The sequence below is a fragment of the Macrobrachium nipponense genome, chromosome 43 (genome assembly GCF_015104395.2).
Source record: "Macrobrachium nipponense isolate FS-2020 chromosome 43, ASM1510439v2, whole genome shotgun sequence".
NCBI lineage: Eukaryota > Metazoa > Arthropoda > Malacostraca > Decapoda > Palaemonidae > Macrobrachium > Macrobrachium nipponense.
The window spans coordinates 50,315,980-50,331,980 of NC_061104.1; the positions used below are offsets into that span (position 1 = coordinate 50,315,980).

Here is a 16,001-nt window from a genome sequence, read left to right on the forward strand (position 1 = left end):
TTCCACGTCCCCATTCATCCTTCATATCTAAGGTTTGTGTTCCAGGGCTGAGTCTTCCAGTTCCGAGCTCTGTACTTCAGACTGTCGACTGCTTTCAAATCTTTACGTGCGTTCTAGCTCCCCTAGCAGGTTGGCTTCATCTGATGGGGATGAACATTGTCCTGTGTTTGGATGATTGGCTCCTTCGATCAACATTAAAGGACCAATGCACGTAAGACCTTCACAAGATTCTTCAGTTAGCCCAAGAATTGGATCTTCTAATAAACTTGCAGAAGTCCCATCTGGTACCATCTCAGACAATAGTGTACAGTATTTGGGGATGATGCTGAACTCTAGTTTTTCTGGCTTTTCCATTCCCCAAGAGAATGGAATCTTGCCTCAAGACAATAGACAAATTCCTGTCACTTCACTGATGCACAGTGAACAAATGGATGAGTTTGCTCAGAATGGTAGCTTCCATAGAGCAGCTCGTATCACTTGGAAGATTTCACATGAGAGTTATGCAATTCTACCTCAAGGCCAGCTGAAACAGAAAAAAATATCTGGACTCTTTCATCATGCCGATATCTCTGGAGATCAAGCAAAACCTGCTTTGGTGGAAGTCAGAAGACATGCTGTTGGATGGAAAATCACTGTTAGTTTGGCATCAGACCTCAGCTTCTACCAAGATGCATTGGTCGTAGGATGGGGAAACTCTCTTGGAGAACAGGGAAGTTTCAGGGAAGTGGTTGGAAGAACAGCTGAGAGACCACATAAATGTCAAAGAGCTGAAAGCAATTCATTTATGACTTCAGGTCTTTGCTCCAGAAGTAGCAGGGAAAAATGTTGCAGAGTACTCTGACAAAGCAACAGCTCTTTCATACATCGCCAAACAAGGGGGACACATTCCTGCTCTCTGTGCACAACAGCGAGAGGCCTAGTGGTTTGGGCGTATCAGAATTGAACATCAATTGTAACGAGGCTCATACAGGGAAGAATGAACGTCCTGGCAGACCAATTGAGCAGACAAGATCAAGTTATTCCGATAGAGTGGATGCTGAATCAGTCTGTCTGTCAAGAACTTTGAAAATTATGGGGGACTCCCATAATAGATCTTTTCACAACTTAAAAAAATCATTGCCTTCCCCTGTTTTGCTCTCCAGTGCCAGATCTAGAATGGGCAACAGATGCCATGCTACAGGATTGGTCCAACAAACCTAAATGTCTTTCCTCTATTTGGGATGGTAAGAGCCATCCTGAACAAATTCAGGTCTCAGTAGAATGTATCAATGATACTGAAAAGTCCCTTCTGGCCACTAAGAGAGTGGTTCCTGGCCCTTCTAGATTTACTCAGTGACTTTTCGAGACTGCAGCCTCAAAGAACCAGTCTTTTCAGACAGCTAGACCTCAGACGGTATTATCATTGACTGTCAAATCTAGCTCTGTTCGCCTTTTAACTGTCAAGAAGTTACTGAGAGCTAAAGGATTTTCATAGGCAAGGCAGTTGCAGACACTATGGCGAGATGCAGACGTCAATCTTCTGCAGACATCTACCAGCACAGGTGGTCAGTATTCTGCACTTGGTGCAGAAGCAGTAAAGTCTCGACTACTAAGAGATCTGTAACAGAAGTAGCAGACTTTTTGCTATTTCTGAGAACTTCTAGATGATTGTCAATGTCAATGATTAAGGGCTATAGGTCAATGTTCAGTTCAGTGTTCTGGGATAGAGGCCTGGATCTCACTAATCAATATATTACTGATCTCATTAAGTCTTTTGACACCTGCAAACCTAACAAGTCTAATTTAGAGTTATGAGACCTTGACTTGGTTCTGAAATGGCTGACAGGACCCACTTTTGAGCCCCTCAGTTCGACGTCTTTTAGGAACTTGACAAAGAAGACTAGTCTTGATTACGCTGGCAAACACTGAGAGAATTGGTGAGATTCAAGCGATTGATAGAAGGGTAGGTTTCTCAGGTGACGCAATTTGCTCCAACATTTTGGGACCTGGCAAAGAACGAATCACCAGCAAAACCCTGGCCTCGTTCTTTCAACATTAAAAATCTAAGTACCTTGGGGTCTGAAGACGAAGAAAGAGTACTCTGTCCGGCAAGAGCTCATAAGTTCTACCTCCACAGAACAGAAGATCCAAGGACCTCCAGTGATCTGTGGTGCTCAGTGAAACACCCGTCTTAACCTTTAACTAATAATGCTCTTCTTTTTTCTTTAGAGATTTAATAAGAGAAGCACACTTTCAAATTGGAGAACTACTACTTCGAATTTGAAAGTCTGAGTACATGATACTAGAGCTGTGGCGACATCCTTAGCCTTCAAGGACAATCTCTCGTTATCTTCTATTATTCAAGTGACCTATTGAAGGTGCAAATCAGTGTTTGTGTTGTTTTACTTGAAAGAAGTAGAAACTACATTTAGTGACTGTAGTACCTTAGTCCCTTTGGCAGTGGCAGACATGGTATTGGGGCCGGATGTGTAGGAAGTGTACCATCCTTCCTATCTCCTCACCTTATAGAGGTTGTCGAGTTATAGGGGAGTGTGGGAGTATACTGTGTACCTGGGTACCCTCCAGTCATAGTTTTTAATGGATTGGTATTGGTGTTTTTTAAATGATTTTGGTGTAGGTATTGATTTGTTTTTCTGTTTATATTTATGATGGTAATGTGCCCTTGGCAGGAGCAAAATTATATGCTTTATCAGCGATCGGGGTACTCCTTCGCTTTAGCTATAGCTCCAGCTCTTGAAGTAGGCGACCCTTGGCCTTATTGCCACGCCTCTACAAAGGAAGATGAGCTGTCTTACAGGTAAGGAACAACAAGCATTTTTACCAATGCTAGCAAATTTTCTATACAGGCTGTTCCCTCAGAGGGAAAACTACCATTAACCGAAAGTTGGTGATTTATGTCGCTTATATCTGTTAGGTATGCTGTGCCGCCAATAACAAAAATTGGAGTAAAAACCAGATCGGGGACCGCCTGTACTCAAATTTATTACAGTACCTAATATGGGAATAGAATACTATATGTCCTTACATTCCACCACCTGTCAGTGTGGGAATCAGCTATGTAATTACATATTATATGTCCTTACATCCCACCTCCTGTCAGTGTGGGAATCAGCTATGTAATGGTAAGTTACATATAGAACAGAAATGACATTTTTACAATAAAGTAACGTATTTTACAGGCAGTCCCTGGTTATTGGCGGGGGTTGGGGTTCTGTTAATGGGGGGTGTGCTGATAAGCAAATACCGCCATTAACCAAAACTGCGATTTATGGCACTTATGGTGCCTTTGTTAAGTATGTTATGGTGCCATACCTCTATTATTGGTGCCAACCGCAACTCGGCTGTTATGATGCCATAAATCGCCGATTTTATGGGGCTACACGAGCCCCATAAAACTGGATCGCTGATAACCGAGTCCTCCAATAACCAGGTACTGCTTGTATATAATTACCAAGTGATTAGAGATTCGAGGCCCAACCACCTACCCTTGCAAGTGTGTATGGTTATTCTTACACCAAAATAAAAGAATCGCTACTGCAGATTTTAAACTTTAATGCCGTTAGTTTGAAGCTACAGTGGACCCCGTGTTCGCGTTCGGATTCGCGGACTCACACATTCGTGGATTTCTCTCGGGAACGTTTCCCCGCATTATAAGCGGAAAATTTGCACATTTGCAGTATTTTTCTATGAGAAATATCCACAAAATTCCTGTTGTTTTTTTTATCAATTTCGTCATAAAATAAACTTTTTGTAATAAAACTATTAAAAAAAAACGAAGTATAAAAATTTATATTGGGTTTTTCTTGAGTTTTAACTAACAAAATAGGCTGTTTTTAGCGTTTTTATAGGGGTTCCAAACATTCGCGGGTTCCAACTATTCACGGGGATGTCTGGTACGCATCGCCTGTGAATACGGGGGGACTACTGTATATCTATTTACTATTTACTTAGTAAGTAAGTTAGAAACTATATCTATGTAATCACTTAGTAAGTACATATATACAAAAGGTTATTTTATTAAAAAATGTAATTTTATCTTAAGAATATAATTTTTATTTGTCAGACACTTCAGTCACAATTGGCCTCAGTGAAGGAAATCCAGGGATCATGTGGGTCTGGTGACACAGGGAGTACATCATTGATAAATGTTGAGGGAATGAGTGGTGAGTTTTTTCCAATTTTCTTTATTAAATAGAGTACTGTTTGGCAGCAAATATTTTGTTCACTATTATGTCCTGAGAGATTAACAGCTTTTGCCTTGGATTTTTTCTAAAAAAAAAAAAAAAAAAAATCCTTTGCTTCAGTTTTGTATAAAATTTTTTTACTGTGTATAATAGTTTTATTTGATAAAGCAGTTACATATTTAAGTTCTAATGCTCTAATTAATTTCCTGTTCTTAGTGATTTAAAGAATTTACTGTAGGATGTAATCTTGGTTTGTAAACAAACATTTCATACAATCAACTTACCTGTCAGATATATACATAGCTAAGACTCCGTCGTCCCTGACAGAAATTCAAATTTCGCGGCACACGCTGCAGGTAGGTCAGGTGATCTACCGTCCTGCCCTGGGTGGCAGGATTAGGAACCATTCCCGTTTTCTATTCATATTTTTTCTGTCGCTTGGAATGTAAACAACGTTTGCAGTTCCTCCTGACTTGATTTTTGGATTTCATCGCCATCGATCTTCTGGGCTATCTTTTGCAGGGAAGTACTGGATCTTTGGTTTGGCATACGCATATTAATTTGTTTTAATAACTTTGGCTTCGAAAATTTCGAAGAATTGTTTACGTGTAACTACCGAACTTTTCGGTAGACACACTCATAGTTTGCAAAAAGGAAAATTTTAATATTTATTCATAATAACGTGTAGTAAATGTTAGAATTGATTGAGCTAACTTCCTTCATGAGGAAGTCAGGTATAGAATTAGTTACGCTTCCTTTAGAAGTTTTTATTGCTCTCGTACTAACGAGCAGTTAGAGCATTAACAATGCTAGTAGTGTTGTATCCTCATCTCCTCCTTTCTTCACAGAATCTTCAAATTCATATTGCAATTTGAAGACAAAGGAATGTAGCTCAAAATACGAGCTATTGAAGGGTAAGAAGTGATTTTAGTGTTAGTGCAGTGGAGGGTGCGTTCTGATCGGCTCTGTTTCGCTCCCAGGCCTAGACCTCTTCCAAGCTCACATACCCAGAGGAGAAGGAAAGTCGAAAGCCTTACGGAGGTTATGGAGAATCCCCACCGATCAGGCGTCCCCTCGGCAGGATCTGTAGAACGTCCCAGACTGCCAAGTTCGCCATTGGAAAGGCGTCCTAATTAGTAGAGGGTGCGTCCGATCGGCTCTGTCTCGCTCTCAGGCCTAGACCTCTTCCATGCTCACAAGCCCAGAGGAGAAGGAAAGCCGAAATAGCCGTTACCGGATGGTTTATGGCGAAAATCCCCACCGATCGGGCGTTCCCTCGGAAGGATCTGTAAAACGTCCCAGACTGCCAGGGATAGCCATTGGAAAGGCATCCTTTAAAAAGTGCGTCTCTTCTTCCGTTTCTTCATCTTACATCCGAAAAGATGAAGAATGTACATGTTTGGAGTTCGGACGATCTGGCTCGTTCTCTGAAAACTAAAAGAACACTGAACGAGAGGCTGAGAGTGAGAGCCAGCCAGCAAGCTAGCGCGAGCCACGTTCCAACAGCCAGCAGCGAGCCGTGCTCCAACAGACTAGCGCGAGGCTCGTTCATACAGATAAACGCGAGCCGCGTTCCAGCAACTGAGCGCGAACCGCGTTCCAGAACTTTTTTCTTGGCGCAAGGCGCCTTCAAAGAGAAAACAGACGGCTAGACTGAGGAGCCTTGTAGTAGAGTGGCAATCAGAAGGATGCTTCCATTGAACGTTTACTGGCAAGAGGCTCGTATAACAAGACTAGAGGCGCTCGGATCTATCAGGGCGCACGGGACCTTCCACGCAAGCGGAACGTTCCAGGAGCGAGTCTCCTTTCTAGCGTGCAGAACATTCCAGGCGCTGAGAACTATCCAGACGCCAGGCGCTAGGCGCAAGGATCCAGACGCCAGGCGTCAGAATATTCCAAAATCTTCATTTGAGAGAGAGGTCAGTCGCGAGACTCCTCTTTGAGTTTTTTAACTTGAGCAACTTTCCCCTGGCAAATGTGCAACATGTCGCACAGGCGGCCGTTGCTTTTGTCAGAAGGATTCTGATACTAAGAGAAGCCCCTTTTCATTATTCAGAAGACTCCTGTGTTAGGCAGTTCCTCTCAATGCGGACTCTCTCCTTCATCCATGCTCTTCCCTCGTTTTGAGGAGGCAAGAGCTTTGGGAGTTTTTCTTAATAAGAATCTCATCGACGTTTGGGTATGATGGCGGATAGGAAATATCTACTTCCTTCCGTAAACCCTAGTGATGAACAGGAATTCTGTATCTTCCGCGATTTATGAGGAAATCACGAAGATTTAAAGAGTTCCTGGATTAACTTCCTTCCTTAAGGATATATATTTACTCTTTCTATCGTTCTATTAATGAAAAGAACGAAGATAGTAGAAGGTAGTAGAGTTTCTGCTGTATGAGAATACGATACGGTCAAATCATAAACACATACCGTAGTTACTTCTTTTCTGTGCAACTCAATTACCAGTATCCTTCTAGGACTTTCCTAGGAAGGACTACGCTTAAAGGGATTGTTAAGACAACACCTACTTAGCTTCTAGATTTATCGAAGTCTTGTTTCGCTTAAATATGCTTTAATAAGAACTTCCTGAAGTTCGATAATAATTTTTTAAAATTCCTTTATTAAATGGAGTAGCTGGTAACTCTGGAAGAGTAAGGCCAGACGGCTAACGCGGACTGCTTTCGCTGAGAGCCTGAGACCAACGCAGTACCTTGTAGGTGTCAGTCATGAACGGTCGGGTTTATCTCTCTCTCCTGCGGGAGGGAATAACTATCCGTATCTCTCCCCTACAATCGCGGTCTTAACCTCGGATTGAGGGGATAGTTAAGCTAACATAAATAAAATATTGTATGCCTTTTGCTAAGAAGCTTTCAATAAGAGAGATAGTACAACCTTTCAATGCTGTTTACCGTAGGTAACATTATTAAAGGATTCTATCGCAGCAGAACATTATATTATATAATGCTCTCAGGCTTACGAAAGCATAGCTTATTAGAGTACCTGCTCAGAAGAAGATGGATGAGTCGGATGGGAAACATTCTCTTTGTGGCAGAACTTGTTTCCCTGAATGGACTATACTACGTATATTAAAGCTTTTTCCTACTAAGAACAGAATTAACATGTGAAAGGATGTCGGGTACCATAAAGGCACAGGTGTTCTGGCACATAACCTAAAAAGAATTAGAAGGAAGCGCCAGCCTGGCGCAATGCGCCAGAAGCGCCAACCTGGCGCAATGCTCCAGAAGCGCCAGCCTGGCACAAATTGCGCCAGAAGCGCCAGCCTGGCGCAGTGAGCCAAGAGCACCATCCAAGATTTTCTCGTTTTAGCGAGTTATTAACCTAAGAGTCCAGTAGCCTCTCGGACAGCAGGCTCGGTAACGGCAAGATTCGTTCCTGATTTCGTTACCCATTTAATCACTTAGGCCAATTCCACGACTGTCTCATATCGCAAAGAGCATCGAGAATCTCTTTTTTCGCTCCTATTCGCGTTAACAAAGAGAACCTTCTCGATCGACGATAATAACTGTTAACATGTTTAACATTTATTGGAAAGAGTTGTGAGAACCTGCAGAAAGTCTTCTTCATAGATCTCTTAGTAAGGTAGAAGACGAACATGCTTCCTATAGACTGCTTCCTTTTCCTCGAACCAAGAGAGGTAGCAATATACGCCATCTTTATTTTTTTTTAGAAAGGGGAATAAACTTTAGTCTTTTTTCCCCTAAATATAAATTATTTGCAGAATTTAAGATAAAGGGCGTCAAAGAAAGAGAAGATAATATTTTATGCCTCATTTTGGCCTTAGAGAGGTTGGATTCACAGAGGTCACGTTGTTCTCACAGCAAGTTTTGGAAGTCTTTTCCAAGACAGTCTGAATATTCTATCAGCATCTATTATAAATGGACCTTAACAACCTCTCCACTCTGAGTCTGTCTGCGTGCAGACTGACCAGAAGTGGACATGAATGAGAGGATTTTTCAAGGTAAATGACAATAGTCATTGACAAGATATAGAATTGCTGCAGATTGTGCTAGAGGGAATGAGGAAACTGTCCTCTTCCGATACCTCTGTGAACCACATAGCAGTTTTTTCTTCCCTTTCAGAGGGAAGAATCACCTATATATCTGCTATCAAAGAACGCAGTAAAAGGCCATACTCTTGTCTCTATAAAGGGATTGGAGATAGCAGAGGATTAAGATCTTCGGGATCTTATACGATACCTCAATATGACAAGAGTAGGATATCATGTACTTCTAATGGGATCTTTTTTGTGGCCACAGATTCTATGTTCCGACAAGATGGAACTACTCCTCATCAAACTTCTTTGAGAAATTTTTATGAGGGAATTCTTTGTTTCTCTTGGTCCCAAACGATCAAAAAGAAGAGTGAATTTTTTTTTTTTTAGCATTGGAATCTCGCATCAGATTCTATGGAGGTTAGGCAATGGGTTCTTGCTGTGTGGGATGCTGCCACATACATCCATGCAAGAAATGGAATGAAGGGGTGACAAATCAAACCCGTAGATTCTTTAAAATCTTGTAATGAAGATAAACAAGACATCAAGACGACAGTAGCGGGAAGCAGGTCCGCGCTTGACACTACAATGACCACTGGACAGTGACTGACTATGCATATGGCGGGAAATAAAGGCAGTGTTGACACATCTAATTACAATGTTGCCACGATGCATAATGAAATAGTGGTCTCACAGTATGTGCAATGGGAAATGTACATGGAAATATAAATATAATTCTTCTATAGAATAATACAAAGCAAATGTACAAAATGTTCATAAACTGTACGTAATGCAATCAATATACAGCATAACATTAAATATCTATACACCTCCCTCCCCCTTTACGCTCGTAGCAGTGTCTCGAGCGGAACATTAATTCCTCTGAGCTAGTCGAGGTGAATGACGAGGGACATTGGAGGGTTCGAATGATGGCTCTCTTTCCTGGCCAGGGCAAGGGAAAACAGGGACTTGGGGAGAGGTGTCATCACTCATGTTAGCCACTGGGCGTAAATGTCTTCGGTTTCGAAACCATACACGACCACTTGGAAGGCGTACTTCATACTTTCTTGACATTCCGCGGCCCATCACGATGCCAACCTTGTCCCATCGAAGCGTCGTTGAGTCCTGTATCCTAACTCGTTGGCCGATGGGGAGCTTGGGTAGAGGGCGGGCATGAGAATTGTAAAGGCTCATGGCTTGGTCGGTTTGGGCAGCAGTGCGACGGTCGTAATCTTCAGTCTTAGTTTGCCACTCCTCTGTGAATGATCTGGGGTGAGCCGGCGGAACCAACAACTACGGAGAGGATGGCCATAGAGGATCTGCGCAGGGGAGCGTCCAGCAGGGTTCGGTGTATTCCGAAGCTCCAGCAGTCCTCTATCAAAGGCTTCCAATCTATGTTCCCGGATGGGGCAGTCTTGATGATAAGGTGTTTAACAGCTTTCACTGCAGCTTCTGCGTGTCCATTAGCCTGAGGGTAATGTGGAGAAGTGATGATGTGATGAACTCCCCAGCGGTCGGCAAATTGCTTGAAGTCATGGCTGGAAAATGGGGGTCCTCCATCAGTTCGTAAGCGGAGTGGAACACCAACCTCGCGGAAGAAAACACAGAACATTCTTGTAACTCTGGCTGCAGTTGTGTCACGTCCACAGGGAACAACCACAGGCCAGCCTGAAAGTCTATCGGCTAATAACAGGAAGGATTTCCCTGCTACATGGAAGAAGTCAGCTGACACACTTTCGAAGGGCCGGGATGGATGGTCGTCACACATGTAAGGTTCTTGTTGCTGACTAGGGAGAAGCTGTTGGCAGGCCTCACAGCTTTCTACTTTACTCTTGATATCTGCATTGATACCTGGCCAGAATACTGTCTGCATTGCACGACGTCGAGTAGCTTCAATCCCTCGATGGCTGTCGTGAAGTCGATCCAAGGTGCGTCTACGGAGGGCTGCAGGGATGACGATCCGGGGTCCATACAATACTAACTCTCCATCCGCGTAAAGGTTGTCCCGCAGCTTCCAATACGGGAGGGCGGAAGCGTGGAGATCATAGCGGTTGGTAGGAAAACCGTTGGAGACGTAGTGAACGAGACGACTGTAATCTTGATCCTGGGATGCGGCCGTGCGGATTTCTTGTAGAGACTTGTCTTCTTCAATGATGGGTCCTGTTGCCTGGTCGTCAGTGGAAGTGGCGGTGCTGGCAACAATACGCCTGACATGTGCAGTCGAAGTGGTGCACTCCTCTTCATCTTCAGGTGTGGGGCGACTGGTTGGGGTGGGGAGCGAGACAGGGCGTCTGGTATGCAAAGTTGTTTCCCTGCGCGCCATACTGCAGTGAAGATGTAGGGGGCCACTTTCATCTTGAGGCGCTGAAGGCGTGGATTCTCAATAGCATCTAAAGTGTAGTGATTGAGAATTGGTATCAAGGGGCGATGGTCAGTCATTAAGGTGAAATGTTGAAGTCCAGACAAGTATAGACGGCACTTAGCTACAGCCCAAGTGACTGCAAGTAGCTCCAGCTCTATGGTGGCGTAGCGAGTCTCTGTATCCGTAAGGAAACGAGAGCCACACTGGACGAGACGCATCTGACCTCGGCCGTTATCTTGAAGTAGGGCATAGCCGAGACCGTATAGGCGTGAGGCATCTGTTTGTAGAACCACAGGCGAGGCAGGATTGAAGGGTGCCAGGACAGGTGGTGAAGTCAGAGCTGTCTTGACTTTCTTAAATGCTCGCTCATGGTCGGGCGTCCGGAGACGAATGAGCGTTTGGGGCTCATAAGTGGACGTAGGGGCTGTGCTGCTGCTGCGATGTCTGGAGTGAAGTCGGCAAGTTGATTGACGAGACCCATAAACGACCTAACGTCTGTGACATTGGACGGTGTCGGGAAGTCGCGTATAGCTGATACCTTGTCAGGGTCTGCTGCAATACCATCGGATGATAAGACATAACCGCAAAAGTTAACTTCAGGGGCGGCTACAGTAAATTTCTCCTTGTTGAGGGTGATGCCATACTGACGGCATCTGGTCAGCATTTGGTGCACGTGTTGTAGGTGGGAAGGGAGATCCTCGTCGGAAAGGAGGATGTCATCTACAACCTTCACACAGTGTGGAAAACACTTGTAGTGCCATATCTCCACGGAGGCAGTATGCATCACCTGTTGCTGAAAATCCCATCGGGCCGCGACAGTGCTGGAACCTTCATACGGAGTTATAAATGTAGTCAGGTGGCGGTCCTCTTCTGCCAACTCCATTTGCCAATAGCCATGCAGGGCATCCGCTGTGGTGAAGTACTTCGCAGTAGGAGAGATGTTGCGGACAGCATCATGGGGAGTAGGTGAAGGGTGTGTAGGGCGGGCTACCTGAGAATTTAGGTGGGTGTGATCGACAGTGATGCGCACACCTTTGTCCTTGGGTACCAAGACCATGGGATGGCACATTCAGAGGGTTCGTCGCCATGCTGGTCTGATGATTCCTGTTGCACCAAGGAGTCAAGTTCTTCTTTCACTTGATCTCTGAGAGCAAACGGAATGGGCCTGGGTGTATGCACAGCGAATGGTGTAGCACCAGGTTTCAGGTGGATCCTCATTGGAGGGCCTGCCATTTTCTTTAGTGGCTGGGTTTGTAGATCCTTCTTGGATATGAGGACGTCGCTGAAGTGCCGAAGAAAATAGTCCTTAACAGCTGCGGGTGACGTCATGGCAGAGGCAGGAAACTGAGCGCATCTGTTGACATGCGTTACCTTGAGGATGGGCTTCGGGAATTCCAGCGACACTATGGCGAGAGCTCGGCAATGCTCACGGGAGAGGAGGGGAGTCTGGATATCCTCATGAACATGTATGGTTGCTGGGCAAGACTTGTTGCCAAGACGAAGTGTTGCCTGGAAGCATCCTACAGCCGGTGTCATGGGGGATCCATCTGCTGTCACGACATCTGTCATGGGTGGAGGTTCAAGCCTTGTCCGAGGTATGCGGAGTGCATCCAAATGTATGGTGCCAATCACTGTGATGTCTGCTCCTGTATCGGGGATTAGCTGGAGTTGTGCTGATATATCGCCAAATGACAGAGAGACAGTGACTGGTGTGGGGGACTCGCTACCCAAGTTATCACCCACGAAACGGCAGCTGGGATTTGACTTAAAATTCAAGGATTGGAGGTGGAAGCTCTGGTGTACCCAGTCTGACTTTTTTTGGTCGACCTGCACATCTTCTCAAAATGTCCCTGTTTTTGGCAGGTCTTGCACTGAGCTTCCTTAGCAGGGCATTTCTGAGTACGGGGCCAATGACCCGTGCGTCCGCAGTTATTGCATGATGCACCCGTGGCTGGGCATTGTCCGGAATCGTGCTTGCGAGAGCAATATTGACAAGGGTCACTGTTAGGAGACTGGTGAGAACGTTGGTCAGGAGATCGATGAGAAGTCCTCTTCTGTAGACGCTGGTTCTTCTTGTAAGTAGATACTGCGTTGACCTGGCTAGGGGAAGATGCAATGGCTGATGCAGTCGCACGTGTAGATTCGTAGGAGCGGCAGCATGTCACGAACTCTGCAAGGGTAGATGAGGGTTGGAGGGGAATAAGGCGTTGAATTAACTCTTCGTCCCTCACACCCATCAAAATTACCATCTGCAATTGCCGTTCAGTGCAGGAGGTGGGGTTGCCAGTGCATAAGTCCACTTCATCAGCGAGATCCTTGAGGCGTGCGTAGTAGTCTGCAAACGATTCTCCGACAGCCTGTTTGCAGGATAACAATTCCCTGCGTCGTAAGGCTTCATTTCTGAGGCTGCGAAAGTGCTTTTGCAGTGTATCCATCACCTCTGTAAGGGAAAGTGATGTGTTGGGAGGGATGCCCAGTGTATGCGTAAGCAGGCGCTGGACGTCCAGGGAGATGCAAGTTCTCAGGTGAATCAGCTGGGAAGTTTGATGTAACCTATCAAGTCCAACTAATGCTGCATAATCCTACTCACTGCACCATGTGTGGGATGCTGCCACATACATCCATGCAAGAAATGGAATGAAGGGGTGACAAATCAAACCCGTAGATTCTTTAAAATCTTGTAATGAAGATAAACAAGACATCAAGACGACAGTAGCGGGAAGCAGGTCCGCGCTTGTCACTACAATGACCACTGGACAGTGACTGACTATGCATATGGCGGGAAATAAAGGCAGTGTTGACACATCTAATTACAATGTTGCCACGATGCATAATGAAATAGTGGTCTCACAGTATGTGCAATGGGAAATGTACATGGAAATATAAATATAATTCTTCTATAGAATAATACAAAGCAAATGTACAAAATGTTCATAAACTGTACGTAATGCAATCAATATACAGCATAACATTAAATATCTATACACTTGCCAGCATAGTATGTCTGGCAAAAGAACTAAAAGCCCCTATTCCTGATTCAATGTTTTCAGATAGAGGTTTCGTTGTCCAGGCAGGGTACTTACGTTTTCATCTACAGTAGAATGGTTAAAACGTTTGCCTACAGAGTCTTTGGAATGCGATGACGGCTCGAAATGCTTCCCAGAAGGTGTTCAGAGGGATACAATAAGGAGCTAGAAATCAGGAGTACTCCCAATTTCAGCTCGGAGTCTCCTTCGACTTCCAAGCTTCTTCCCTTCCTTCGGACAAGGATAGGGAAGATTCTGCAACGAGAAGCCCCTTCAACCGGTAAGAAGAGATCTCGTGAGCAAGGTAAGTACTCAAGAAGGATCCTCCTCGGAGGAAGACTCTTATCTCTCATACTGTTAGATATCCTATCGTATACTGGATGTAGCTGACTACAATCACCTCCCCTTGCCGGAGAGGCCAAAGCTCAAAGTGGAAGAATTTCTTCCACCCTTCTCCAGTCTTGTGATTTACTATTGTGGATGTTCAGGACTTTCGGACAATGTAGCGCCAACCAGGAGCCTTATGCTACACAGGCGTAAAAAACGCCAGAGGTAGACAGCCCCAAGAACACTGTCATTGTCTGATGAGGAGAAAGACCAGGCCTACAACCTGACACAGATGCGCTAGATGCGAACATATAGGACAAATAAGAGTGTCCGATGTGGACATGGCCATACATCCTCGAGACTCTACCAAGCTCGAAGCTCCGGCAAGTGGGGAGGAGCCGACCAGGCGCGAGGCGCCAGGTAGGAGCGAGGCGCCAGGCAGGCGCGAGGCACCAGGCAGGCGCGAGGTACCAGCCAGCCGCGAAGCTCCAGGCAGGCGCAAGGCGCCAGGCAGGCACAAAGCACCAACCTGGCACGAGATGCCACCCAGGCGCCTGGCTGGCGCAAGCCAGGCTCTAGGCGTGAATCCCCAGCTAAGGCGCGAGGCGTCAACCAGATGCAAGGCGCCAGTCAAGCGAAAGGTACCAGACAAGCGCTAGGCGCCAACCAAGAGCGAAGCACCAGCCAGGCGCGAGGTTCCTGCCAGGCTTCAGGCTTCAGTCGGGAGAGATCCATTTCAAGAAAGTCCTGGTCTTCTTTGGAACATGGAGATCTCCTAAGCACTTCATAAGTGACTTGATTCCTTCAAACAGCTGAGAATTGAAAGTGCAGGAAGTGTGCGCTTTTGCAAATTCTTGTTCTTTACATAACAATATATCATATACGACATATTAGCTGTGTTGTACGGTAGAGGCAACTCTGTGTTGACTTCTCATTACACAAAGGATGTCAAGTTAACCTACGAGAGATCCTTCTCTTTTGGTTTATACGTTTCTGCGGATACGTTACTGGGATAAGGAGCCGACACTGATCCTTAACTTTGAGTTAGTTTTTTAACTTAGTGAAATTATTGGGGTTTTTGAAAGGAGTGTGAGGATAACTCTTTTCAATTTGAGCGCGAACCCTCGTGTTAGGATCAGGTGATCGGGATCGGTGTTGCGCTCCTTCATAAGGTGTATTGTCATAGAAGTGGTCCAGTACCCATTGACAAAGTCCTTTCAGGCTCTGCCGAGTAAGCGGTTCATACCCCATCGGCAGACCCACAAGAACTCTTAGCCATAGATCACATATCTCGCTAGTCTTGAGGTGATGCAGACTACCGGACAACAGCCACGAAGTCTACCACCTATCAGATAGGAACCAAGGTTTATTTATACCTACAACATATGTTGTTTACCTGTCTATTCCATGTTAGCTGTCTCTTACCCTCCACTAAAGGGTGTCAATCAGCTATGTATATATCTGACAGGTAAGTTGATTGTATGAAAATGATATTGTTATAATACAATAAAGTTTCATACATACTTACCTGGCAGATATATACAATTAATGGCCCACCCAGCCTCCCCGCGGAGACAGGTGGAAGAGAAAAAAAAATATGAATAGAAAACGGGAATGGTTCTTAATCCTGCCACCCAGGGCAGGACGGTAGATCACCTGACCTACCTGCAGCATGTGCCGCGAAATTTGAATTTCTGTCGGGGACGACGGAGTCTTAGCTATGTATATATCTGCCATGTAAGTATGTATGAAACTTTATTGTATTATAACAATATCATTTTTCACAGGTCTTTCTGCCAGCAAGTTTCTCGTTGACCACACACAACTTTCTCAATATCCTGCTGAAGAAGTGAAGCTCCTTTCACCCTATAGTACTGGGTCAGGAAAAAATAATGGTGTGCCATCAAATGCACCTTTGTCAGGTAATTTATTGGGATTTTAGTTGACCAAGTACTAAAAGTTTAAAGGTACACTGATAAAGTTGGATGAAAAAGTACTTTTTCCACTGCAAACCTGTTTCTTATAGTGCCCATTTAATTTTCCAAATGTCACAAAATTTTTCAAAGGAAGGAACAAGAGCATGGTTTGGTAGCTACT

General features: G+C 44.8%; 1 protein-coding gene across 1 annotated transcript in view; it reads left to right on the forward strand.

Moving 5' to 3' along the window:
* Positions 1-16,001, forward strand: part of LOC135213918 (centrosomal protein of 192 kDa-like) — a 203,154-nt gene that overhangs the window by 12,604 nt on the left and 174,549 nt on the right. The window contains exons 2-3 of the mRNA XM_064248013.1: positions 4,064-4,163; positions 15,692-15,826. Coding sequence (XP_064104083.1) covers positions 4,064-4,163; positions 15,692-15,826 — 235 coding nt within the window. The remainder of the gene's footprint in view (positions 1-4,063; positions 4,164-15,691; positions 15,827-16,001) is intronic.